Here is a 27,928-nt window from a genome sequence, read left to right as displayed (position 1 = left end):
TGGAACCACCCACCACCCCCAGCCTTTCCTTCCTGAGCTTGCTGACTAGCTTGTTTATAGCAAATGCAAGATAGGGTGTCTTATAAAGAACAGTTCACACTTAATTAGCACCTGTGGTTAGAGAACTATGTTGAATTCTACAAAACCCAACCACAGAGTCATTTTCGGTTGTAGTGTGAACTTCCAGTATTCTCAGCACGACAGTACCTGCCAACTAGACTTTGACTCAAGAGCTCCCATGTTTCCCTGGAAAGAGGATGTGAAGTCTCCTGCATAGCATAGCGCAGGGCTTCTGGCCTTTTCTGGATGGAGGAGCTATTCTGGTTTCTTTGGAGTTATGGTTCCCATTGGATACTCACCAGCTCTAGCTTGAGAGCAGTGAACAGGATGGTGTTGCCCATTGCTCCATCCCCAACTCACATCCGTAGCAGAGAAGCTAAGAACTAGAGCCAGATGGCTGGAGTCAACTCCCAGCCACCTCAACCAATTCCAGGCCATGTGACTGCATTAACTAATCTCTCTGTGCCTTACTTACCTCCTCTGTAAAATGGGGATGATAACAGTGGCTACCTAGGGTTGCCATAAGGGTAAAAGGAGCTTGTTCAAGTGAAGTGCTCAGTGAGAAGTCTGGCCTAGAGAAAAAGCCTCTGCAGCGTGATGTGATGTGGATGGGCTATTTTCTTACGGGTACCATGGCAGCAATAGCCCGTTGTATTTTGTACAGGTCCTTCAGAGCCTTTATGAGGCTCAGTGTGGGGCTGTCCTCCAGACTTGTCCCCTGTTCCTGGTCTCAGTGGGTGTCAGGGGACAGGTGTCAGAGCAGGCTCCCCCTTCATAACAAGTCCTCAGGATGGAGTTTCCAAAGATCCTCCAGGTGGAGTGGTCTACTATTAGCCAGGGCAGAGCTCATGGGGGTGGCGTACAGGTGGAATTTCTAGCTGGCCAGGAAGAAGAGGGAGAAGTTATGGATACTCACCAGCTCCATCTCCAGCTTACATGCCTTAGAGAGAAACCTCTGTCCTCCCTCTCTGGGTGCCACAGGTAAGTGCCAAGGGTCCAGCAATAGCACATGCTGAGATGGCAGCCCAGATGCTCATCCCACCTACAGGAGGCCCGGCAGGTGGGAAGCAAATGTCGGCTTGGGGCTGGCTGCTAAGCCCAGCCTAGAGCAGCCCTATTTCAGTACAGCTCACACCCAGCCCAGAGGGGCCGGCAAAGGCGAGAGAGGCAAAGCCAGGCTCCCCATTCCCCTGGCTGTGGGAGCCAGTGATGTCCTTTTGTCCAACAGAGCCTCATCGATGAGCAGCTGAGCCACAAGGAGAAGCTGTTTGTCCTGTCCTTTGGCACCAATGCCAGGTCCCTCTGGCCGGACCCCATGGAAGTCAGCGCTTCTGTGTGAGTGACTTTCCTGCCTGATGGTGATGTTCACTTGTTCATTTTCCTCCCTAACCAGCAGAGTCTTTATCGAATAATTCAACTGCAAACCCCAGGACCCTACTAGATAAGTGAGTACAAAGAGACAACGCACAAAAGCAGAAACAATTTTTGGGAAGATGGCCACCCTCATGAGCGGTTCATAAACTGACAGATAAGGTGACCACAAGACAATATTTTTATCCAGCAAACTAGCAAAGATAGTTTTATTATTGTGAAAATAGCACATGCATGTTTTTTAAAAATTCCAACAGTATGAAAGGATGATAAATAATAGAAAATGAGTCTCCCTGTTTTTTTGTTTTGTTTTGTTTTGTTTTTTTTAAGACAGGATCTCACTGTGTCTCCCAGCCTGGAGTGCAGTGGCGCAATCATAGCTTATTGCAGCTTTCACCTCCTGGGCTTAAGCAATCCTCCCACCTCAGCCTCCTGAGTAGTTGGGACTACAGGCATGTGCCACCACACCCTGCTAAGTTATTTATTTATTTAGACAGGGTCTCTGTTGCCTAGGCTGGGGTACAGTGGTATGATCTTGGCTCACTGCAACCTCCACCCCATGGTTTCAAGTGATTCTCGTGCCTCAGCCTCCCGAGTAGCTGGGACTACAGGCATGTGCCACCACGCCCAGCTAATTTTTGTATTTTTTGGTAGAGACAGGGTTTCACCATGTTGGTCAGGCTGGTCTCAAACTCCTGACCTCAAGTGATCCACCCACCTCGGCCTCCCAAAGTGTTGGGATTACAGGCGTGAGCCACCACACCCAGCCAGTTTGTTTATTTTTGTAAAGATGGGATCTCGCTATGTTGTCCAGGCTGGTCCTGATCTCCTGGCCTCAAGCACTCTTCCAGTCTTGGCCTCCCAAAGTGCTGGGACTACGTATGTGAGACACTGTGCCTGGCCCAAAACAGTTCCTTATATCCACTTCCACAAGTAATCTTTGCACACACATGCATCTGTGTGTTTACCTTCTTATTTTGACATAAACAGGACCTACATAACACTTCTCTGTGCCTTGGCTTTCTAGCTGGTCTTGAATCTCTTTCTCTGTCAGTGCATACAAATCTACCTCATTTGTTTTAATGGTTACATAGTATTCTACTGCATGGATGTCCTTTAGTTGGGGATTTCTAGTCTGGAGTTTTTTTGAGGGATAGGAGGGAGGTATGTAAGAATTTCTACTTATCCAGTGAGTAGAAATTTCTTTTCCGTGAAGGGAATGTCCTCGATCACCCACCATGTGTTGGTTACCATACTAGGTACTTTGCATAGTTGATTGTATTTAGTATGTAATAGCCACCCCATGGAATAGGATTATTATCCTCATTTTGCAGATGAGGAAACGCAGACTCAGGTTAGGGAAGATGCCCAAAGTGGCAGAGCCAGGATTGGATTCCAGATCCCAGGAAAAGGCACATGCTTTGGCCAGGGCCAGTTGCTCATGCCTGTAATCCCAGGACTTTGGAGGCTAAGATGGGAGGATCGCTTGAGCCCTGGAGTTTGAGACCAGTCTGGGCAACCCAGTGAGACCCCATCTCTACAAAAAAAATTTAAAAATTAGCCCGGTGTGATGGCATGTGCCTATAGTCACAACTACTCAGGAGGCTGAGGTGAGAGGTTTGATTGAGCCAGGGAGGGAGGTCGAGGCTGCAGTGAGCTATGGCTGTGCTACTGTACTCAGCCTGGGTGACAGAGAGAGACCCTGTCTCCAAAAATAAAAAGTTAAAAAAAAAAAAAAAAGCATGTGCTTAGATTTCTAGGAGGGAGGCTCCCTCGCCAGCACTAGCTGTAAAGAGGGGCCCTTCCAGATAGAGAAATGCCCACTTCTGGCAGCTCTGGCTTTGAATCCCAACCCCAACAGTCACTGGGTGGTCTTGACAAGTCCCTTAACTCTCTCATTTGCAGAACAAGGCCAATCCTACTCACTCTTCACAGGACTGTTATGAAGATGAAATGAAAACAAAGTACCTGGCTAGTGCCAGGTGCTCAATGAACGAGAGCGTTTTTTACTCTGATTTCCACTTCAGGTGGAGCAGTGACCCCTGGGTTGTTATGGATGGCAGCCGAAAGTTCTGGATCTTCAGGAACTCCTGGAATTCTCTTGTCATAACCCTATGTCATATCTTTACCATGTGTACTATTGTTTATTTTATTTTATTTTTTATTTATTTGGTTTTTTTTGTTTGTTTGTTTTTTTGAGATGGAGTCTCACTCTGTCACCCAGGCTGGAGTGCAGTGGCATGATCTTGGCTCACCGCAACATCCGCTTCCTGGGTTCAAGCAATTCTCCTGCCTCAGCCTCCCAAATAGCTGGGATTACAGGTGTGTTCCACCATGCCTGGCTAATTTTTTTTTTTTTTTTTTTTTTGTATTTTTAGTAGAGACGAGGTTTCACCATGTTGGCCAGGCTGGTCTCGGACTCCTGACCTCAAGTGATCCGCCCTCCTTGGCCTCCCAAAGTGCTGGGAATACAGGCATGAGCCACTGTGCCCAGCCTACCATGTGTACTATTGTTGATTTTTCTTTACTTCAATTCCATTTATTTATTATTGAAAGAAACTTGTTTTTTTGTTTTGTTTTTTTTGTTTTTGTTTTTTTGCTTTTTTTGTTTTTTTGTTTTGAGACAAGGTCTTGAAGTCTTGCTCTGTCACCCAGGCCAGAGTGCAGTGGTACAATCATAGCTTACTGCCATCTTAATCTCCTGAGTTCAAATGATCCTCCAGCCTCAGCCTCCCCAGTAGCTGGCACTACAAGGGTGTGCCCAGCTGATTTTTTTAATTTTTCCTTTTTTGTGGAGATGGGGTCTGGCTATGTTGACCAGATTGGTTTTGAACTCCTGGCCTCAAGTGGTCCTCCTGCCTCAGCCTCCCAAAGTGCTGGGATTGCAGGCATGAGCCACTGCTCCTGGCCTGAAGGAAACTTTCTATCAATACTATAATTGAGAAGCTCATATCACTTGCATGATTATACTTCTATAATCATGCAATTATATTTCTATAATTAGCAACCATATATCTTTCTTTAATGGCTTTGAGAAAAAAAAAAAAAAGAAAGCAGCCATATAGATAAATACGATGAGAGCAAAACAGTGGTTTTAAATTCCAGCTTAAATCTATTGGCTAGAGAAGGTGCTAGAGCTGGGACTTACTCTCGCTGTTCAAAAGGGAGACTTGACAGTATGATCATGAAAGATGAACTTATTAGCACCACACTGAGATTTTCTCTTTCAGATTTTTGGTTTTTTGAAGTAGAAAGAGCAGACCTCTTTCACTAGTGCTGTGCAAAGTTTTAGCCAAGAAAGAATCAAGTTATTTTTCTTCTCACCAGTGGTGTGTACCCCAACCCACGTGAGACAGCCACACAGCCATAAAGCTTTCTCTTAGAGCCTTCTTAGGGTTGTGGAATTAACTCCATGCCTCCTGTTGAGGGCTGGCTCCCAAGAGAGTGGGTATGGGGAGGAAGGAACTCAGCCCCAGACCCTCACATAGCATAACTTCTAAAAGCTCAGATCTTAGTGTCAGACCTGGTTTGAAATCTCAGTTTTAACAGTTGCTTACAGTATCACCCTGGGCAAGTCCTAACTCAGTTTCCTCATCTACAAAATGAGAATAAACGTACCACCTCAACAAGTTATCATTAGGTTTAAACGAGCTAATATTTGTCCTGGGCCTGGTACCTAATACTACAGGCCAGGTGCAGGGGCTCACACCTGTAATCCCAGCTGTCTGGGAGGCTAGGGAGGGGGACCTCTTGAGGCCAAGAGTTCAAGACCAGCCTGGGCAACACAGTGAGACCCCCATCTCTACTTTTTTTTATTAGTAGTAGTATACTTTAAGTTTTAGGGTACATGTGCACAATGTGCAGGTTTGTTACATATGGATGCATGTGCTATGTTGGTGTACTGCACCCATTAACTCATCATTTAGCATTAGGTATATCTCCTAATGCTGTCCCTCCCCCCACCCCCCACCCCACAACAGTCCCCAGAGTGTGATGTTCCCCTTCCTGTAGAGTCTCACTCTGTTGCCCAGGCTGGAGTGCAGTGGCAGTGGCACAATCTCAGCTCACTGCAACCTTCTGTCTCTGCAGTTCAAGCAGTTCTCCTGCTCAGCCACCCAGGTAACTGGGATTGCAGGCATGTACCACCATACCTGGCTAATTTTTTTTTGTATTTTTAGTAGAGATGGGGTTCACCATTTTGGCCAGGCTGGTCTTGAATTCCTGACCTCAAGTGATCCACCCACCTCGGCCCCCAAAAGTGCTGGGATTACAGGCATGAGCCACCATGCCTGGCCCTCTACATAAAATATAAAAATTAGCCAGGCAGGATGCCACATACCTGCAGTCTCAGCTACTTGGGAGGCTGAGGCAGGAGGATCGCTTGGGCCCAGGAGTTCGAGGTTACAGTGACCTATGATTGCACCACTGTACTTCAGCCTGGGTGACACAGCAAGACCTTATCTCTAAAAAGAAATTAAAATGAAATTAAATACAAACAGTCTTATAATTAGGTTGCTGTTGTTGTCTTCCCCCAGCCTCCAGGAACTTAAGCTCTGGGTAAAGACACTGCAGCCTGATGGAGGCAGCAATCTGCTACAAGCTCTGAAGAAGATCTTCACTCTCAAGGGGCTGGATTCCCTGGTGGCCATCATGAGAAGCTGGTAGGTCTTCTTTCCTAAGCAGGTGACATGCAACATGAAAAGGACTGAAGAACCAAACCACTTTTTGAGAAAAGATTGGCTGGTCACAGTGGCTCATGCCTGTAATCCCAGCACTTTGGGAGGCCGAGGCAGGAGGATTGCTTGAAGCCAGGAGTTTGTGACCAGTCTGGGCAACACAGTGAGACCCTATCTCTAAAACAAAACAAAACAAAACAAAACAAAATTAGCTGGTCATGGTTGTGTGCACCTGTAGTCCCAGCTACTTGGGAGGTTGAGGCAGGAGGACTGCTTGAGCCCAGGAGTTTAAGGCTGCAGTAAGCTATGATTGTTCCACTGCCCTGTAACCTGGGCAACAGAATGAGACCCAGGGAAGGAAGGAAGGAAGGAAAGGAAGGAGGGAGGGAGGGAGAGAGAGAGAGAGAAAGAGAAAGAAAGGAAGGAAGGAGGGAAGGAAGGAAGGAAGGAAGGAAGGGAAAAGATCAGCAAGCATGACTCTTCACACATACATGAGGGAAGGATCGCAGTCACAGGCAGAAAGAAGGAGAGAAAGAGAGAAAGAAAGAGAAAGAAACAAGAAAAAGAGAGAGAAAGAAAGGGGAGAGAAAAAAAGGAAGAAAGAAAGAGAAACAAAGAAAGAAAAGAGAAAGGAAGGAAAGAAGGAAGAGGAAGAAGGAAGGAAAGAAAGAGAAAGGAAGGAAGGAAAGAATGAAGAGAGAAAAAGGAAGGAAGAGAGAAAGAAAGAAAAAGAAAGAGAGGAAGGAAAGGAAGACAGAAAAAGAAAACGAAAGAGAAAAAGGAAAGAAAGAGGAAGAGAGAGAGGAGAAGGAAGGAAAGAAGGAAGAGAGAGAAAGAAAAGAAAAAGGGAAAGAAAGAGAAAAGATCATCAACTATGACTCTTCACACACACACGAGGGAAGGACTATGGTCACAGGCCACCCATCTGCAGAGGAGGCAGAGGGCAGACAGGCCTGCTGCCCACCTAGCCCTGCAGTCCACCTAGCCCTGCATCCCACACAAGTGGCCTGGGACACAGGTGACCAGTTAAGAATGGGTAGATGTTCCTTGGGAATTACCATTTTGCTCTGGAATATTCTCAAAGTGGTCTTACCTGGGGTGCCCACTTCTCTTCTGCCTTCTCCACAGCCCAGATCAGCCTTCTGAAATCCTGTCTGACTACATCCAGCAGTCCACCATCGGAAGAGACCTCATCATCCACTTCATCACCTACAGATGCGATGATCAGATGCCCCCTGTGAGTGCCCGAGATTCTCTGAGGTGTCCCTTGGCTTTGGCGGTAGTAAGCTGGGCTGGCCTTTGAGGCCTCGTGCTTGGACAGGCCCCCAAGCTGTGGACCAGAATGCACCTGTCCTTGTGCCTGGTTCTCCCTTTGGTAAAATGGGAAGCTTTGGGTAATTGGGAGGTTCAGTCAAGGAGAAGGCTTACTGGAGTATTGGTGTTGACCTAGTGAGGGCTGACCCTGGCCTCATCCCTGCAGGCTGTCCTGAAGAACCTTGCAGAAGCTGTTAGGGGCTCCTACCACTGCTACAGCCCAAAGATGGAGGTAAGCCCTTCTGCCAACACATGGCCCCTCTTCTTCTCTCCTTGTCTGCCTCCAAGGTTGTACCCAGGAGATCTGGGCCAGGACTGCACTATGCACTTGTTTCTCCTTTTCTCCCTGTCCCCACCTGTATTCAATGAGGTTACACAGGTAAAATCAGGTTAGAATGAATATGTGGGAAGTCCAGGGACAACCTGAAGTCACAGGAGATGCTTTGGTCAGCCCGTATGATGCATTGATTGCATGCCTGGGAGCCCAGAGGCCTTTTAAAGCCCTGCCTGCAGAATGAATCCTCAGTCTCTCTCCAGTTGCCGTTAATGTAGGCCCCAGCCTAGCTCTGCTCCCACCAAAGCACTAAGTCTGAATTGCCTTGATTTTCTCTCCTTGATCAAATCCTGCTACTGCAGGGGACCCACTGCAGAGTGAAATGAGCAATCCATTCTGTACTGATCCATCCATTACTGTCCTTGTCCCAGTTAATAACTAGACATCAGCCACTCTGTGTTCACAAGGGAGGCAACAATTAGCAAACATGTGTGTAGATCCATTTGGAAGATTAAGAATGCAATCATCTGGTCGCTCCCGGGCTGTGTCTTGCCTACCATTAATAACCATGAGTAAATGAGTGTTTGCATCTCACAAGTGAATTCAAAGGTCACAAGGTCCCTGCTTTTCATAGCAGGGAGCCAAGCTCAGGCAGCACTCTATCTTGATACCTCATCATCTAGACTCTGTCTGTAGGTGACTCAGACTACAGAAGTTAGAAAGGTAAAGTAAATGACTGAAACTGACTGGTTTAAGAAATATTTTATCTTAAAACCTGTGGCTTGACCAGGCATGGTGGCTCATGCCTGTAATCCTAGTGCTTTGGAAGGCCGAGACAGGAGGATCATTTGAGGCCAGGAGTTTGAGACTAGCCTAGGCAATATAGTGACAGCCCATCTCTACAAAAAATTTAAAAATTAGCCTGGTGTGGTAGCACATGGCTATAGTCACAGCTACTCAGGAGGCTGACACAGGAAGATCACTTGAGCCCAGGAGTTTGAGGCTGCAGTGACCAATGATTGCACCACTACACTCTAGCCCGAGTGACAGAGCAAGACCCTTTCTCTAAAAATACTAATAAAATAAATAAATAATTATTATCATTATAGCCATCCTAGTGCGTGTAAAGTGTTTCTTTACACCTTTACAGTTAGAAAACTCTTCAATTGTTTTAAAACACAGCAGGCCAGGCTGGGTGCAGTGGCTCACACCTGTAATCCCAGAACTTTGGGAGGCCGAGGCGGACAGATCACAAGGTCGGGAGATCGAGACCATCCTGGCTAACATGGTGAAACCCTGTCTCTACTAAAAATAACAAAAAATTAGCCTGGCGTGGTGGCGGGTGCCTGTAGTCCCAGCTACTGGGGAGGCTGAGGCAGGAGAATGGCGTGAACCCGGGAGGCGGAGCTTGCCGTGAGCCGAGATCGCGCCACTGCACTCGAGCCTGGGCGACAGAGCGAGACTCCGTCAAAACAAGCAAACAAACAAACAAACAAAACACAGCAGGCGAATTGCACAAACGGAGCACAGCACGTCTGCAGGCTCTGTCTGGCACATGGGTCCCAGTGTATAAGGCCTGGTGGAGAGAGTCTGACCCTCTGCCTGGGCACTGGCCTGGCTGCTTGCCCCTTCCTGGGTTGGCCCCTGCAGGTAGCCAAGTGATTCCGGATGTCTGATTGCTCTTGCCACCCTCAGCTCTACACCAGCCGGGACATGGATGAGCTCCTGGCAGAAATTCAGAAGGCCCAGAGCCTCCTCAGCCATGTGCAAGCCCTGCAGCACAGCAGCCCCTGTGAGGCGCTCACCTGCACCATGGAGGAGGTAGGTGGTGCGAGTGTCAATTGTGGGGCCTTCTCCCAGCAGCACTCAGCTGGCCTTGTTCCCCTTTCTCACCTGTTCATAGAACGCACAGCTGCCCGTCACTTCCTAAAATTGAAACAAGGCAAGGCCCACCCTCCATTGCACCTCAGAGTTCTGAGTTGGGTGGGCTGGGTGGGCCCACCATGGTGCCAGAAAGATTCTGGTGGATTTACTAACCGTAAAATTTATTTCAGAGAAAGACCAGCAGGCTCCTGCCGCCCCCTCTGTCCTGTCACTGTCCCCTCCCTTACCCCCAGTTTGGAGAATGATGAAAACCTCAACCACCCAGAATAGGCTGCCTTGAAGAGAGTCATTCTCACCTCAGCCATGGCTCACACCTGAAATCCCAGTGCTTTGGGAGGCCAAGGCCAGAGGATCGCTTGAGTCCAGGCATTCAAGACCAGCCTGAGCAACATGGCAAAACACCGTCTCTACAAAAAATTTAAAAATTAGCCAGGCACAATGGCATGTGCCTGTAGTCCCAGCTACTCAGGAGGCTGAGGTGGGAGGATGATTGAACCTGGGAGATCGAGGCTGCAGTGAGCCATGATGGCACCACTGCGCTCCAACCTGGGCAACAGAGTGAGGCCCTGTCTCAAAAAAGAATTTTGAAAATATATAAATACAATAATAACAATTAGTATTAGAATTATAATAGTTCTTGGCCAGGTGTGATGGCTCACGTCAGTAATCTCAACACTTTGTGAGGCTGAGGCAGGTGGATCACTTGAGGTCAGGAGTTCAAGACCAGCCTGGCCAACATGGTGAAACCCTGTCTCTACTAAAAATACAAAACTTAGCGAGCCATGGTGGCAGGCACCTATAATCCCAGCTACGTGGGAGGCTGACTCAAGAGAATCTCTTGAACCCAGGAGGCAGAGGTTGCAGTGAGCCTAGATAGTGCCACTGCACTCCAGCTTGGGTAACAGAACAAGACTCCATCGAAAAAAAAAGAAAAGAATTATAATAGTTCTCATGTATTAACTCCTCATTATGAGATAGGCACAATGTTCAATTATTTAAATGCTTTATCTTAACATTCTGAGGTAAGTATATTATTACTTTTTATAGATGAGGAAACCAAAGTTAAGAGGTTACATAACTTGCCTAAGATTGCAGAGATAGAAATAGATTGAGTTTGGACTGAACACAGGTCTAAGACCCAAAACCTTGCCAAGAGTTTCCCAAAATGAAGTGCATGTACTACTCGTAGTTTGCAAGATGATTTTAGGTGGTGCATGGATTAATGTATTTTTTAAATGGTATCTATTTAAAACTAGCTCATTATGGTCATCATAGATCTTCTTTCTAAAATTGTGAAAGCGATTGAATTTTTAAAATTAAAGAAAATTAATAACTAAAAAGCATTAATGTTACATATTGATTCTTAAAATATTAATAATACAGTAGTACTCAGATATAGCAAAATTCATGAAGGCAGTGCTCAAATCTCTGAAGTTTGGGACTTGCTGTTCTATGTTTTACTTATACATTCGCTATGTAATTTAACTTCTTAGAGCCTCAGTTCTTTGCTTTGCAAGTGTGGCCACAGGGTGGCCAGGTGGGGGCTCACTAAGCGATTCGCTGCAGGAGTTTTTAGGGGTGACCTGTCATCTTGGAGTCCATGGTGCTGATCTTCATGGTAAGGTTAGGGAAGGATCCTGGAGCATGGGCCACTGTGAGAGCAAGCGAGTTGCTAGGTACTCCTCCCTCTTCCCCTGGAAATACCAGAAATCTCCAGAGAAGGAGAGGGGATGATGGAAGGGAAAGGCAAAACTGCCTTTAATCTACCAGGGAGTGTTTGAGATGCTCCACTTGCATTGACTGGGTGGAGGGTGAAGACTGAGGACTTTTCAGCTCTAAAATATGATTTTGTAATGAGGGCTTTCTCATTTAATTTAGATTTCCACAGAGATTACAAATGGGCCACTCGTAAGCCTCTTGCCTAAACCCCCAAAGCATGACGCTCCTCTCACCATTGAGTTTCCAAACTTGGACAAGACTTCTGCAGAGTGGCTTAGGGTCAACGGTCTGAAAGGTAAATCTCCAAAGAGGGCAGAACCCAGGAAACAGGTGACTGACTAAAAGGCTTGAATCTGGCTGGGCACGGTGGCTCACACCTGCAATCCCAGCACTTTGGGAAGCCAGGAAGGAAGGATCAGTTGAGGCCAGGGATTTGAGACCAACCTAGGCAACATAGCAAGACCCCGTCTCTATAAAAAAATAAAATTAGCTGGGCTTGGTGGTATGCACCTATAGTCCCAGCTACTCAGGTAGGCTGAGCCAGGAGAATACTTTGAGCCCAGGAGTTTGAGGATGCAGTGAGTTATGATTGTGCCACTGCACTCCAGCCTGGGTGACAGAGCAAAACCCTGTCTCAAAAAAATAAAAGGCTTGAACCCTTTGGAGCTTCCCAGGCAGTGCCTCCAACCTCACAATTTATTTTTTCAGCCAAGAAATTAAGTCTATATCAGGTCCTGGCACCCAACGCATTCTCTCCTGTGGAGGAATTTGTACCTATTCTCCAGAAAACGGTATCATCGACTATCCATGAGGTAATTCAGATTCATAATTCTCTCCAGTCCTCTGCAGGAGAGCTCCCTTGTGGTTTTTCCCACTTTCTTAAATGTTCTGGTGATAAGAATCACCAGGGATTCAGGCTTCCCACCCAGGACCCTAGAATGCACATCAAATCCACTGTAGCTGTTGGTTTTCAAAGATCTGAAAATTGAACTTGGGAGATGGGGCAAGAGGGATAAATCAGGTACCACGGTCACTTCCTCCATGAAGGTTTTCTCCTCCCAACTCAGACAGGACAGACGCTCCCTTTATGTCCTCACTGTACCTAATGCAGACTTCTGCTATTGCTCCCATAAAGGGTTAATGCGTGAATTTTTACATATTTAAATCCCCATCAAGTATGAAGTACAAAGAGGGAAAGTTCTTCTTAACTCTCTATCCCCCATGTTTAGTATGAGTAGGAAATCAATGAATGTTTACTGGATGGCTGAGAAGGTAGTTGGAAGGAAGGATGGCAAGAAGAAGGAAAAGAATGATGAATGAGTAGAAACGTGAGTGGATGGATGGATAGGTAAATGGATGAGTGGATGGATGGATGAGTGGATGGATGGATGGGTGGGTGGATGGATAAATGGATGTGTGGATGGATGCATGGATGCATGGATGGGTGAATGGATGGAAATTTGAACAGATGGAAGGATAAAAGGGAAAAATGGAAGGATGGATAACAAAATGGAATAAAGGACAAATGAAAGAATGGAAGTATAAATTAAAGTAAGGATGGAGGAGTGAAAGGATGGAGAAATGGAAGGAAGGAATAATAGGTGAATAGAAAGATAACAGAAAAATGGAAGACTGAAAGGAAGAGAGAGGAGTAAGGGACATGTAGGTCTAGCAGTGCATGGAAGAATGACTAGATGGATGGAGTGATAGAGAGATGGATATGTTGACTTGGTGGAGGATGAAAAAACAGGATGAACAAATTGGATTTTCAAAGCATCTGTGAAGGTCTGTCTAGGTTCCCAAACCTAAGAAGCTATGGCCAGTATATTTTAAGGTCTCCAACTGCTCTCTATTACTAAAACCTCCAACCATATCTTCATGACTCTGATGCTCAGAAAAGCCTCCCAGGCATGGTCCATTCCGGGGATCACTCTCTCTAAGGCTCTCTACTTCCAGTTCCAGACAAGGCAATGACCTGGTGGTGGTGGTATTGGGGTGGGGGGCGGTGTGGTGGAGATGTGGGAAGGAGTTCAATCCAACCTCAAATGTGTTCAGAGCCCACTTCCCTCTCCTGCACCTGATTTGGAGAACCAGTGCCCAAATTAAACTACATGTACTTCTGTTCACCTGCTCACCCTCCTGCCTGTGCCTGAGTACAGAAGGCAATGATACAATTTGAATGGCACGACGGGACAGTGAAGAACATTCATGTGGACCCACCCTTCCTCTATGAGTACCAGGTCAGTGATGGGTTCAATCCATCAGAAAATGGGGTGCAGAAAGTGGGGACGGGAGGAAGGTTCTCTGGGCTATGGAGTCACCAAGCCATTGACTAAACTCCCTCTTGTTAAGAGGGACTGTGTGCTCCACCTACAGGCCCCCTAGAGCTTTGGCCACCTCCTCCCCAAGCAGGGACCTCAATGCCAAAAAAAAAAAAAAAAAAAAAAAAAAAAAAACCTCTAATCCTCTGGGGAAAGATCTGCTTCCTCCCCCATTTGATGCAATGAAATATCGTGTGACTCTTCCCTTCCTGGTCTTATGGCAAATTTGCCCATGATTTAGTAGAATGATTATACTGCCTGGATTCCCAGGCACTTGACACACCATTCCCTGAAGCCCACCCAGGTACACGTACTTCCCCTCAGGCCCCTTGGTTGCTCAGCCTTCGAGCAGCTGCTCACTGTGGCCCACATTTCTGCAGAAACAGCTCAGCAGAGCTATGCGGATGTACAAGAGGCGGATCGAGTGGCTTTCCCTGGCCAGCAGAAGAATCTGGGGCACTGTCTGTGAAAAAAGGTACCTTTCTTAAGCAGGGTTCTTATCCTTCGTGGGTCTGGTGTGTGACATGATGTTTATCTGACTCATGAATTCCCTGTTGGTAGCATCAGAAGCCATCACTTAGATTAGGGATTGGGAATCTCTCAGCAGAACCCCCAGAGGAGGAAAAAGTCACCACCACCATCATTTATGTCAATAATGTCATCACTGTGTCACTGAGCATTTTTGAAATCCCAGCACTTTGGGAGGCCAAAGCAGGAGTATCGCTTGGGGCCAAAAGTTTGAGAGCAGACTGGGCAACATAGTGATACCCTGTCTCTAAAAAAATAAAATAATTAGCTGGGCATGGTGGTGTACACCTGTAGTCCCAGCTACTTAGGAGGCTGAGGCAGGGGCAGGAGGGTCGCTTGAGCCCAAGGGTTCAAGGCTGCAGTGGGCTATGATCGTGCCACTGTACTCCAGCCTGGGCAACAGAGCGAGTCCCTGCGTCTACCAAAAAAAAAAAAAAAAAAAAAAAATCACACTTCCTCCCTGGCCAGACCAAATTGGTCATGGATGAATAAATCCTCCCACTCAGCCAGAGGTGTGATGTTCTGATTGGCCAGGGTCAAATACCCATCCCTGAAGCTTGGAGTGGGCTCAGCTTCACTCAACTCAAATTGACTGATAGAGGCAGAGGTGTTTCCCCAAAGGAAAATCAGGATGCTGTTGCCAGATGAGGTAATGGATGCTGAGTTGGGAGAAACAATAGTTATCTATTACAGCCATTATTAAGATTCCATACCTTGTTTGATGAATTCATATTTACAAAGTATTATATTTTGTAATACTATGTATCTATTATTATTATTATTATTATTATTAGAGACAGGGTCTCGCTATGTTGCCCAGGCTGGTCTCAAACTCTTGGCCTCAAGCGATGCTCCTGCCTCAGCCTCCCATCATGTTGGGATTGCAGGCATGAGCCACTGCACCTGACCACTATACATCTATTATGTAATCTTGTTCTTGAAGCAACCCTATGACGAGTCTCACAAGTATTTTATGGTTAAACTACTTAAACAAAGATCAGAGAGGTTTTGTGACTTGCCTAAGGCAATATATATATATATATTTTTCATATTCTGACCTATAAAAATATTGAATGCTAATTCTTTAAAATAAATCTATGAAAATCATTATATGCAGCCCCTACCCCTTAAACCATCTCCACCATAAGGCTTTATTCCATTAAAGCATCTCCTGGGAGAGAAGGGGGGTTCCATGACCCCCTTAATCTACCATTGTAAGCCTACCTCTGTTGGCCTCAAACCACAGAGAAGATTTTGGCCAGCTACGAATCTGGCATGCAAAATTCCCCTGGAAAAAAACTTTAAATAGTAAAATGGAACAAAATAAACATTATCTCAGAGATTCGGTTCTCCTCTTAAAGCTCGTGTTTCCTTTTAGGGTGGTTGTACTGCTCGATATCTCTGCGACCAATTCCATGTACATTATTCATATCCAGCACTCCCTGCGGCTGCTGCTGGAGGAGCAGTTATCCAACAAGGACTACTTCAACCTCATCGCGTACGTGTCTCCTGGCTCCTGGGGGCAAGGGTGGGTCGTGTGTGTCTGGATGCCGTCATTGGGCTGAGGCTTTGGACGTTGCTGGACGATAGATATTGACGTCATGGTCACCCGGCCTCCTAGGATAGCCATCGGTTTATCTGATTTGGATGATCTTGTTTGGGACATTGAATAATTAAATGGTTGCAGGACTGTCCTACTGGGGCGAAGGTGATAAGTGACCCCATAACACACCACTTGATCAACCAGGATAAAGTAATTCAGCCCATTGGCTCATTTGGCTTCCAAGACGAAGTAGGCAAAAGAGGAAAGGGAGGATCCCAGCCATGCCCTAGTCTCAGTCCTCAGCCTGGCTCCAGCAAGCCACACCTTTTCAAACATTTAGGATTCCAATTCTGAATTTAAATTAAAATGGTATATATAAATTTGGCCAGGTGCAGTGGCTCACGCCTGTAATCTCAGCACCTTGGGAGGCCGAGACAGGAGGATCGCTTGCATCCAGGAGTTTGAGACGAGCCTGGGCAACATAGTGAGACTCCATCTGTGTTTTAATAAATAAATCAAATTATATGTATACATTTAATTATGTGTATATATATATAAATGGTATGCAATTTTTAAAACTGTATAGTTTAGAATTAAATACAACAAAGATCAGAGAGGTTTTGAAGATTTGAACTTCAAAATTATATATAGTTTTTAAATTATATATAGTTTTAAAATCATATATAGTATATATAGTTGTAAAATGTTAATATAGTTTTAAAATTATATATTATATATAATTAAATATAGTACATATCTAGCATTTTTAATTTAAAAACTATATATATATAGTTTGTTTTTGTTTTTGTTTTTGTTTTTGTTTTGAGATGGAGTCTCGCTCTGTTGCCCAGACTGGAGTGCAGTGGCTTGATCTAAGTTCACTGCAGCCTCCTCCTCCCAGGTTCAAGAATTCTTCTGCCTCAGCCTCCCAAGTAGCTGAGTCTACAGGCACACACCATCACACCTGGCTAATCTTTGTATTTCTAGTGGAGACGGGGTTTCATCATGTTGGCCAGGCTGATCTTGAACCCCTAACCTCAAGTGATCCGCCTGCCTCGGCCTCCCAAAGTGCTGGGATTACAGGCTTGAGCCACTGAGCTCAGCCATAAAAACTATATATAGTTTTTAAAATTGCATACTATTTTAACTAATAAGGGAAGAAAGAGAGAAAAGGAACCCACTTAAAGTGTAGATTTTTATACAACCTCACACCAAATAGGGCATTTTCTAAACCTATTAAGTCAACAGTTAGTATTAGATATTATTCTGTACTAGAGCCCAATCATTCCCTAATAAACTCTACATAAAAATGTTTATGGTAACATTATAGATAAGGAATTTTATTTATTTATCTCCGCATTCATTCATTCAGCAATGTTTCATTGACAATCTGCCATGAACCAGTCCCTGTGCCAGGCGCTGGGGAGATGGACATGAAGACACACAAAACTCATCCTCAAGGAACTCATGGCCTAATAGTGGGAGACAGGGATGTTAAGAAGTGCTGTTAAGCGTTTTCTATAGAAATGAGTAGATAGCTAGGTATGGGACTGCAAGGTATCAGTGGCAGGATCAGTCCATTCCACCTGGGTGGAGTAGGCTCAGGACATCTTACTGGAGTAAGTGCCCCTTTCACTGAGTCTTGATGAATGAGTAGATGTTTGCCTAGCACCTGGGAATGATGGGGTCCTAGGGAGAAAGGGTGTTCCAGGTAGAGGCAACAGCATGAGCAGAGGCGTGAGGTATGATAGAACCTTAGGGACCATCAGGTAGTTCAGCATGGATATGGGGCTGAGAGGCAGAGATTGTGCATGACAGAAAAACCAGGTGATGGAGGATTGATATAGGCCATGCTCATGAGTTTCCTGTGCTACAGGATATAAAGGCACTGGAGGATTGCAAGCAAGGTACAAATACGATCGGGTTTGTGTCTTCAAATGCTCAAGCAATGCTGTGAAGGGGGAACTGAAGGGATGTAATACTGGAGGGAAGAGACCAGTTTGACTCTTGCAATTGCCTGCGCTAGTGTTGAGTGGGCTTGAGCCAAGGCAATGTGAATGGAAGAAAGAGTGCGTGGCCAGTGAGAATGCCATTATTAAAGCCAAAAATAACAGGTGCTGGCGAGGTTGCAGAGAAAAAGGAACACTTACACAGTTGGTGGGAGTGTAAATTAGTTCAACCATTGTGGAAAGCAGTGTGAAGATTCCTCAAAGACTTAAAAACAGAACTACCATTCAAAGCAGCAATCCCATCCCTGGGTACATACCCAAAGGAATATAACTCATTCTATCATAAAGACAAATGCACGTATATGTGCATTGCAGCACTATTCACAATAGCAAGAGATGGAATCAATGTAAATGCCCAACAGTGGTAGACTGGATACAGAAAATGTGGTACGCATATACCATGGAATATTATGCAGCCATAAAAAAGAATGAGATCATGTTCTTTGCAGGAACATGGATGGAGCTGGAGGCCATAATCCTTAGCAAACTAACACAGGAATAGAAAATCAAATACAGCATGTTCTCACTTATAAGTGAGAGCTAAATGATGAAAACACATGGACACATAAAGGGGAACAACACACACTGGGGGCCTATAGAGGGTGAGGGTGAGAGGAAGGAGATCAGGAAAAATAACTGATGGGTACTAGGCTTAATACCTGGGTGATGAAATAATCTATATAACAAACCCCCATGACAGGAGTTTACCTATGTAACAAACCTGCACACGTACCCCTGAGCCCAAAATAAAAGTTAATCAAGAAAGAGGTGCATGGAGGCTGGGTACAGTGGCTTGTAATCCCAGCACTTTGAGAGGCCGAGGCGGGCGGATCACAAGGTCAGGAGATCGAGACCATCCTGGCTAACACAGTGAAACCCCGTTTCTACTAAAAACACAAAAAATTAGCCGGGCGTGGTGGTGGGCACCTGTAGTCCCAGCTACTAGGGAGGCTGAGGGAGGAGAATGGCATGAACCCGGGAGGTGGAGCTTGCAGTGAGCCGAGATCACACCACTGCACTCCACCCTGGGCAACAGAGCGAGACTCCATCTCAAAAAAAAAAAAAAAAAAGGAAAGAAAGAGGTTCATGGAAGAGATTTTGGGGAGTTAGAATCACTGGCTGTAGGGGGTGAAAGAATGGTGAAGAGAAGATGATGTCCCAAGAAGAACAGATCTCTGAAGGGAAAGATGGTTTTAAACATCCCGAGTCTGAGACACTCAAGAGTTTGGAGATCATTAAGAGGAGGAGGAGCTCCAGTGAGGAGACCTAGCCAAGAAATAAAGGGTTTTGAGCCATCAGCATTTTGATTATAGGAATGAAATAAATGGTAGTGCAGGGATCGCGCCTGTGGAGATGCGAAGGGGAGAGAGAAGACAATCAAAGGCAGCACTTGCAAGACACCAGCATTTGAAGGGTGGGCAAAAGAAGGGAACCACCAAAGGAACACAAGAAATAAGAACCCAGAGAGGTGGGAGGAAAACGAGAGAAAGGTGTTGGGATGCTATGTTAGTCCATTCCTGCACTGCTATAAAGGAGTACCTGAAGGTCAGGCGCGGTGGCTCACTCCTGTAATCCCAGCACTTCGAGAGGTCGAGGCAGGTGGATCACTTGAGGCCAGGAGTTCGAGACCAGTCTGGCCAACGTGCTGAAAACCCCGTCTCTACTAAAAATACAAAAATAAGTGGGTCTCAGTGGTACAGGCCTGTAATCCCAGCTACTCCAGTGGCTGAGGCATAAGAATCACTTGAACCCAGATTTATTATCCAACAATAATAGGGATATATTTCCACTGGTGGAGGAATGGAGGGCATTCATTGTTCATCTCTACCAGGGAACGCCCCCAGGGTGGAAGTTTGACTGCAATGGGTTGAGGAGGTGAGGAAGGGGTGGTATATTGTGTTTCCAGGGAGCTTGTCCACAAGGGGAAAGAGGAAAGAGCGAAGTCACTCATAGAGTAGCTTCCCAGTGGAAGGAGGTTGTTCTTGTTAAGTATAGAGAGTCTGAAACAGGTAGAGAGGCGCGGGGGCAGAGGGAGGTGGAGAGAAGTTGGGCATGTGTGGATGTGAGGGAGGAACTGTGGGGCAAAGTCTCAGAAGAGATGGGTGATGATGAGGTCAAAGGCCAGGTGGAGGAATTAATCTCAAACTAGAGAGGGGACAACTTTTCCTTCATAAAGGGTATAAATCCTCTTCTCAAGGATCTTAAATTCTGTCTTACAGGACAAATGAGACAATGTGGGTTTTCTGGACTTGGGGGTTTGTTTGTTTTTTGAGATAGGATCTCGCTCTGTTGCCCAGGCTGGAATGCAGTGGCACAATCATAGCTCACTACAGCCTCAGCCTCCTGGACTCAAATGATCCTCCCACCTCAGCCTCCTAAGTAGCTAGGTCGACAGACATGTGCCACTATACCCAGCTAATTTTTTTTATTTTGTAGAAATGGGGTCTTGCTATACTGCCCAGGCTAGAGGTGTATTTTTTTTCTTTACCAAATCCTGTTGATTACATAGATGTGTATTTAAGAAAAAAAAAAACTATAGTATGGACAGGGAGGGGAAATGTGCAGTGAGAGAAGCCATGCTAGGGGAGGTTAAAGAGGGGGCCACATGCCATAGCTCAACGCTTCAGAAAGGAAGCTGACCAATGCTGGCTCATGCTGTATCTTGGCTGAAGTATGTTGGGACATATGACCCACAAGGAAATCTCATGCCTGGCCCAGGCCAGTGACATCCTCACATTTCAGGGGATCTCATCAGAATTTTGTCCTCGCTAAAAGCCTACAAAGCCCAAAGAGCTGGGCCGCCAAGTGGACCTCCCCCAGCCTAAGAATGAACTCTCTTTGCTTCTTAAAGGTTTGGAAGCACAATTGAAAGCTGGAGGCCTGAGATGGTTCCCGTGAGTCACAACAATTTACAAAGTGCCTGGAGGTAGGTGATGGGCAGAGACTTCGTGGGGCTGTGTCTGAGGGAAGGTTTGCAGGCATCGTTTTCTCTGTCCCCCTCTCCACCAGGAAGTAGCCCTCTAGAGTCCCTGACCTCAAACAGCCATGGGCAGAAATCAGAAAACAGCTTCCTTCTGTCTGCTGCTCTCCCAACCTGGCCGTCTTCACTTTATGAGAGTGATGACATCGACTCCATCACATCTGAGATGGAAAAGGCTCTCAACTACTCCCAAAAGGTATGCCCTAGGCATGGGCCAATGACCCTCAGCATGGCCATCTCTGCCTCCCCAGGTGGGCCCTGAACCTGCGGTGTCGGGGCAGCAGGAACATTCTCAGTGCCCTGCGGAAGGCTGTGGAAGTGGACTTCAAGGACAAAGACAAACACCAATCGCAGGGAATCTACCTCTTCACTGGGGGCATCCCCGACCAGGACATGGTGGGTAGGCCACGTCCTGGGTGTCCATTACCCTTTGTGACCTCATCCGTCTTCCCCCAGGTGGATACCTTGCCAAGGTTTCTGCCGCATGATTTCTAAACCAGTGCTTCTCAAACTTTAATGTATAGACAAGCACCTAAGGATGCTGTTAAAATGCAGGCCCTGGAGACCAGGCTGGGCAACATAGTGAGACCACATTTCTACAAAAATTTTAAAAATAACCTGTCATGGTGGCACATGCCTGTAGTCCCAGCTACTCAGGAGGCTGGGGTGGGAGGATCGCTTGAGCTCAGGTGCTCGAGACCAGCCTGGACAGCATAGCAACAAGACCCCATCTCTACAAAAATAAAATTTAAAAAATTAAACAGATGTAGCCAGGCACAGTGGCTCATGCCTGTAATCCCAGCACTTTGGGAGGCCGAGGCAGGCAGATCACCTGAGGTCAGGAGTTTGAGGCCACCTTGACCAACATGGAGAAACTCCATCTTTACTAAAAATACAAAATTAGCCGGGTGTGGTGGCACATGCCTGTAATCCCAGCTACTCGGGAGGCTGAGGCAGGAGAATTGCTTGAACCTGGAGGGGGAGGTTGCGGTGAGCTGAGATCATGCCATTGCACTCCAGCCTGGGCAACAAAAGCGAAACTCCGTCTCAAAAAAAAAAAAAATTAACCAGGTGTGGTGACATGTGCCTGTAGTCACAGCTACTTAGGAGGCTGAGGCAGAAGGATTGCTTGAGCCCAGGAGGTCAAAGCTGCAGCGAGATATGTTTATGCCCCTGCACTCCAGCCTAGGCAACAGAGCGAGACCCTGTCTCTTTAAAAAACATACACACATACATACATAGTGCAGATCCTGGTTCAGTAGGTCTGGGATGGGGCCTGGGAATCTGCATTTCTAGCAGGCTTCCAGGGGATGTGGATGCTACTGGTCTAGAACATGCCTGGTATCAGGAGGCTCTCAGGTCCAGCTCCCCAACCACACTCTGTTAAAATATTGAGAAAAACTGCAACCCAGGCTCATCTCTTTCCATCCTCGTGCCAAGGGCTGGACCAGGCACAGAGAAGGCCCTGGAGAAACATGGCCAGGCTGGGCTGCCCAGAGCCCCACAGCTTCAAGGCCCTCAGCTGCTGGCCCCTCCTACCTTCTCTTCCCCACCAGCCTACACTCAGCGCCTACATGGCCGAGGCCTGTGGCGGCTGCGACCTCCAGCTGAACGTGTGTCTATTCTACGTGGGCGAGCCAAAGATGGACACCACACCCCCTGCCTGCTATGCCAGTCGCACTGACACGGCCGCTGCCTACAAGGAGGTCACCCAGGCTGCAGGTGGCCGCTTCCACTGGTTTGGAGACACAGGTACATGAGTGTTTCCTCATCCCTTCGGCTCATTCCAAACAGTTGTCTCAGCACCAGCATAGCTCCCTTAGACCACAGATGTATTCCAGAAAAGCAGCTTGTGAAAATCACATTTTAAAATGTAAAACTGTTCCTCTGAAGATAGCAGTGATGGTTGCACAACAATATGAATGTACTTAATGCCACTGAATTGTACACTTTTAAATGATTGAAATAGTAAGTTTGATGTTATGTGTATTTTACTGCAATTTTTTTAAGTTAAAAAAATTAGGCCAGGAACAGTGGCTCATACCCACAATCCCAGCACTTTGAGAGGCCAACACGGTCAGATCACTCGAGATCAGGACTTTGAGACCAGCCTGGCCAACATGATGAAACCCTATCTCTATTAAAAATACAAAAAAATTAGCCAGGTGTGATGGCACACACCTGTAGTCCCAGCTACTCGGGAGGCTGAGGTACAAGAGAATCGCTTGAACACAGGAAGCAGAGGTTGCAGTTAGCAGAGATCACACCACTACACTCCAGCCTGGGTGACAGAGCAAGACTCTGTCTCAAAAAAAAAAAAAAAAAAAGAAGAAGAAGAAGAAGTAAAACTCTAAAAGCATATTATGGGTCAGGTGGTGGCTCACACCTGTAATCTCAGCACTTTGGAAGTTGAGGCGAGCGGATTGCTTGAGGCCAGTTCAAGACCATCCTGGGCAACATAGCAAGACTCTGCCTCTACAAAAAAAATTAAAAATTAAAAAAATATATAATTTAGAATGTCATAGAATGTCAGACTAGAAGGCACCCTAAACATCCCTTAGATTGTTTTTCGAAGGGTGGTATGTTCACAGCACATGGTTGGCAAGATAGTTGTACATGGTACACAAAGCAATATTTTTTTTAGAGACAGGGTCTCCCTCTGTCACCCAGGCTGGAGTGCAGTGGTGCCATCATACTTCACTGCAGCCTCAACCTCCTGGACTCAAACAATCCTCCCACCCCAGCCTCCTGAGCAGCTGGGACTACAGGTGTCCACCACCATGCCCGACTAATTTTTTTAAATTTTTTTTATAGAGAAGGGGTCTCACTATTTTGCCCAGGCTGGTCTTGAACTCCCAACCTCAAGCAATCCTCCCTTCTCAGCCTCCCAAAGTGCTGGGATTACAGGAGTAAGCCACCATGCCCAGCCCTCGAGTCACCTCCAGGTGGCTTTCTAGTATCCAGATGATGGGGACACTTGCCAGGATCCACACCCTGTCTCACCTTGCTCACGATGTGCTTTGTTTCCAGGCATTTATGAGAGCGATGACATCAACTCCATCATGTCTGAGATGGAAAAGGCTGTCAACTACTCCCAAAAGGTATGCCCTGAGCATGGGCCAGTGACTGCACTGCCCTCTGTATTCATTTCCTGGGGCTACCATAAATGCCACAAACTTGGTGGCTTAAAATAACAACCATTGATTCTCTCACTTCCAGAGGCTGGAAGTCTGAAATCAAGGTGTCAGCAGGGCCAGGCTCCCTCCGAAGGCTCTGGGTAGAATCTTTCCTTGCCCCTCCCTGGCTTCTGGTGGCAATTGGAGTTTGTTTGTTTGTTTGTTTGTAATTGCACTGGTTGCTCTTTTAAAATGGCAAGGAAGACTTTACTTAAGACTATTGCAATAGGGGAGAGAGATTGAACTCAACTCTAAATAATAGCAAAATAGCTGGAGATTTATAGCCAATGAGCAGAGTCAGTGGATGGAAAATTACTAAGAGAACTGGATAAATATGACAGGTAAAACGATTCTTGTTAAACAGAGCTCTTGCTAAAGGCAGACAAAAGGCTTAGACATAAAAAATAGAACTGGGCACAGTGGCTCCCACCTGTAATCCCAGCACTTTGGGAGGCCAAGGGGGGCTGATCGCTTGAGCCCAGGAGTTTGAGACCAGCCTCGGCAACATGGTGAAACCTCATCTCTATTAAAGAATTTTTTAAAAATCATTAAAAAAAGATATCTCAGATGGGAGATGAAGAACTTGATTGGATATCAAGGATGGGACAGGTCTCACTAAACTGACTTAGAATTCTTTGCCAAAACTGAGTTCAGCAGGCCAAGGTCAAGGCCTTATTGAGAAGATGGTTTAGAGAAGCCTGGCTAAAGTTTGGTCAAGGAGGGAGTCCTTGTCACCAGCAATCTCTGGCATTCCTTGGCTTGAGGAGCGTAACTCCAGTCTCTGCTTCTGTCTTCACACGGCTGTTTTCCCTCCGGGTGCATCCCTTCTCCTCTTACATGGACAACAATCAGATTAGATTAAGGGCCTGCGCTACTCCAATACTTTACATCTGCAAAGACCCTATTTCTATGTAAGGCCACATGCACAGATCCTGGGGGTTCAGACTTCAACACATCCTTTTGAGGGACACACCTCATCTCATGTCAGCTTCCATCTTCATGTCCTAATCCACTGAGACCCAAGGCTTCAGAAGAAATGACTGCCTCCTAGAAGCCATTGGTTTTAGGTCTGTGTGCTGCACATTCTGGCCTCCTTTGAGTTCCTTAAACACATCAAGGTTATTGCTAAACCCATTCCTAAGCTCAGGGCCTTTGCACCTGCTGTTTCCTCTGTCCTTCCCATCCCAGACCTTCCATGGCCTGCTCCTTGTCATTGGTTAGGGTTTTGTTTTTTGTTTTGGGGGTTTTTTTTTGAGACAGAGTCTCACTCTGTCGCCCAGGCTGGAGTGCTGTGGTGCAATCTCAGCTCACTGCAACCTCTGCCTCCTGAGTTCAAGCAATTCTCCTGTGTCAGCCTCCCAAGTAGCTGGGACTATGGGTGCCCACTACCACGCCTGACTGATTTTTGTATTTTTTAGTAGAGACAGGGTTTCATCATGTTGGCCAGGCTGGTCTCAAACTCCTGATCTCAGGTGATCTGCCTGCCTCGGCCTCCCAAAGTTCTGGGATTAAAGGCGGGAGCCACCAGACCTAGCCTATTAGTTAGTTTAGACACACTAACATGTTACTTCCTCAGAGAGAGAGGAGTTGAGCAGGACAAGATACAATGAGAGAGGTAGGTAGGGGCCAGATAACGTGAGGAGCAATGAATATCTAAGGAAGAACTCCCTGGACTTGTAAGTGATTGAACAGGCAATGTGAAAGAGAAGACATCCAAAGTGACCCCCATGCTCCTCACTGGGGCACCCAGTAGACAGTGAGGCCATTGACCAAGATGGAGAAAACAGGAGGAGGAGCCCATGGAAGGACGGAGAGGTGCACGGAAGGTGGGTCTGGGACGAGGGTGAGTTTGTGGAGCCTGCGAGATAACAAGTGAGGGTACCCTAAAGGCAGGTGGGAAAAGACATGGCTGGAGATGGAGATTTAGGGCAGTTCAAGCCACAATGATGGACAGAGGGCACTTAGCAAGGCCCTGGTCGAGGCAGTGGAGTGAAGGAGTCTGTGAAGGAGACTCCTGGACTCCACCACTTGCAGAAGGACTCACTTCCCAGACTGAATTGTGGACTCCTGGGAGGGCGGGGCCACATCTCCATCTTCTATTCCTTTGTGGCCACTGGATCTGCAGATCTGTGGCTCCCCCTGCGTGTCTGTGCTGTCTTCCCCAAAAGGGACCCTTTTAGTACTTTTAAAATATCCCTTCCCAGCTGGGTGCAGTGGTTCATGCCTGTAATCCCAGCACTCTGGGAGGCCGAGGCAGGCCGATCACAAGGTCAGGAGATCAAGACCATCCTGGCTAACATGGTGAAACCCCATCTCTACCAAAAATACACACACACACACACACACACACACACACACACACACAAATTAGCTGGGTGTGGTGGTGCGCACCTGTAATCCCAGCTGTTCAGGAGGCTGAGGCAGGACAATCCTTGAACCCAGGAGGCAGAGATTGCAGTGAGCCGAGATCATGCCACTGCACTCCAGCCTGGCGACAGAGCGAGACTCCATCTCAAAAAAAATAAATAAATAAAAAATAAATAAATATCCCTTACCCTGGGGTGCACATAGTCCCATTCCCTCATCTGATAAACTCATCCATCTGGTGTTAATGGGCAATGACTGCGTAATTCACCTTTCCAGAGGATGCTTATTTACATTTGAATGGTGTCTTCTGGAGCTTTGATTGAAAATAATTGCGGGGGAACCAGTCAGGCTGTTGAGAAAATGGTAGGCAAAAGGCACTGAGTATTACACCATTAGTCTGCCAGCATCTGGAATCAGCCCTGGCATGCGGCAAGCTGACCAGCCCACAAGTGGAGGCCACAGTGTCTCAGAATGGAAGGGTGCTGGCTTTGGAACCAGACCCACCTGGTTTGAATTGAAGTTTCTCTACACACTGATAAGGTGGCCTTAGATGAGAACCTTAAGCTCACAGAGCTGTAACTGTAATAGATCTGTTGCCAGGTATGCGTGGCAAGTCAATGCGCAGAGACACTGGGTTGCAGCAGAGAAAAGAAGTTTAATTGTAGGACTGTCAAACAAGGAGATGGGAGGGAACCTCAAACCCATCTCCCTGGGGAATTTGGCGTTAAGGTTTTTAAGGGTTTTGCAGTGGGCTGAAGTAAGGAGATCATTGACTAGTTGGGTGCAGGCTGGAGTCATGGGTGGGGGAGATGAAGAAGCTGTGTTCTCATGCTGTTCCTGTTCCTCTGGGGGGTCTTCAAACTGGTTGGCATCAGCTGCTTTGCTGGAATTTGGGTCTGAAAAACATCTTAAGTAATTCTTAAACAAAAGCCTTGTGTTTCTGACGTCAGAAATCCTATCTAGAGGAACAACAGGGATGCAAACAGCCAGGATCTGGTGCTATGTGACTTTAGGTTACAAAGAAGTGGGGCTATGTGCAGCCTGATCAGGGCTTAATGTTAACTAGATTTTTGTCCAGAATTCTTGTTAACTCTGTGATGACAGCTTCAGAGCTTTGGTTTCCTCATCTGTAAAATGCGGAGATGACAGCACCTACCCTACAGGCATAGCTGACGTGACTTGTAGGCATGAGGGTTGGAGACCCCCAAGTATTCACTAGCCCGGAGCCTGTGCCTCCCAGGCCCCCATACCTGGTCCTCACTGTTGTTCATAGGATTGGTCCATAGCACTCTCAGCCCCAGGTGGCTTTCTAGGCACAAAAAGAGGAGTCCAGGGGATGTCAGAGGTTCCAGTGGATACAGTCCCTCCTGCTGTGTGTGTGTGTGTGTCTCCAAAGTGGCTCGGAGTGCCACTGACCCCCCCAATCCCACTGCAGTGTGCCTTCCTCATGGCCTCCCTGAAGAACCGTTCAGGAAAAGAGCTGGGAAGTTCAGCCCTCCCGAAAGAAAAACCAAAGACACTTCAGCTAAGAAGTCAGCCCAAGAAGCTCTGCCCTCCCAGGCCCACCGCCCCCTTGGGGGCCAGAATGGTTTGACTCCCCCACTAATAACATGCAGAAGATTTGGTTTCCTGTTTGTCTTCTGGTCTTTCCTGGGTCTTAAAATGGCTGGGGCCAGCAGGGATGGGGGTGGGTGCTTCAGTGGTGA

The 27,928-nt window shown here is 46.7% G+C and overlaps 1 protein-coding gene across 1 annotated transcript in view; it reads left to right on the top strand.

Annotated features, from left to right (window-relative positions):
* The window catches only part of VWA3A (von Willebrand factor A domain containing 3A), a 62,743-nt gene that overhangs the window by 16,977 nt on the left and 17,838 nt on the right, over positions 1-27,928 (top strand). The window contains exons 7-21 of the mRNA XM_030799895.1: positions 1,289-1,395; positions 5,967-6,092; positions 7,236-7,344; positions 7,588-7,653; positions 9,391-9,516; positions 11,458-11,593; positions 12,007-12,110; positions 13,458-13,538; positions 14,000-14,094; positions 15,526-15,645; positions 20,551-20,625; positions 20,931-21,075; positions 22,236-22,431; positions 23,710-23,780; positions 27,658-27,810. Coding sequence (XP_030655755.1) covers positions 1,289-1,395; positions 5,967-6,092; positions 7,236-7,344; positions 7,588-7,653; positions 9,391-9,516; positions 11,458-11,593; positions 12,007-12,110; positions 13,458-13,538; positions 14,000-14,094; positions 15,526-15,645; positions 20,551-20,625; positions 20,931-21,075; positions 22,236-22,431; positions 23,710-23,780; positions 27,658-27,810 — 1,710 coding nt within the window. The remainder of the gene's footprint in view (positions 1-1,288; positions 1,396-5,966; positions 6,093-7,235; positions 7,345-7,587; positions 7,654-9,390; positions 9,517-11,457; positions 11,594-12,006; positions 12,111-13,457; positions 13,539-13,999; positions 14,095-15,525; positions 15,646-20,550; positions 20,626-20,930; positions 21,076-22,235; positions 22,432-23,709; positions 23,781-27,657; positions 27,811-27,928) is intronic.

This window comes from Nomascus leucogenys, chromosome 2 (assembly GCF_006542625.1).
Source record: "Nomascus leucogenys isolate Asia chromosome 2, Asia_NLE_v1, whole genome shotgun sequence".
In the NCBI taxonomy this organism is placed as follows: Eukaryota; Metazoa; Chordata; class Mammalia; order Primates; family Hylobatidae; genus Nomascus; species Nomascus leucogenys.
Note: the sequence above shows the minus strand (reverse complement) of the source record. Positions and strands in the feature narration are given on the sequence as shown.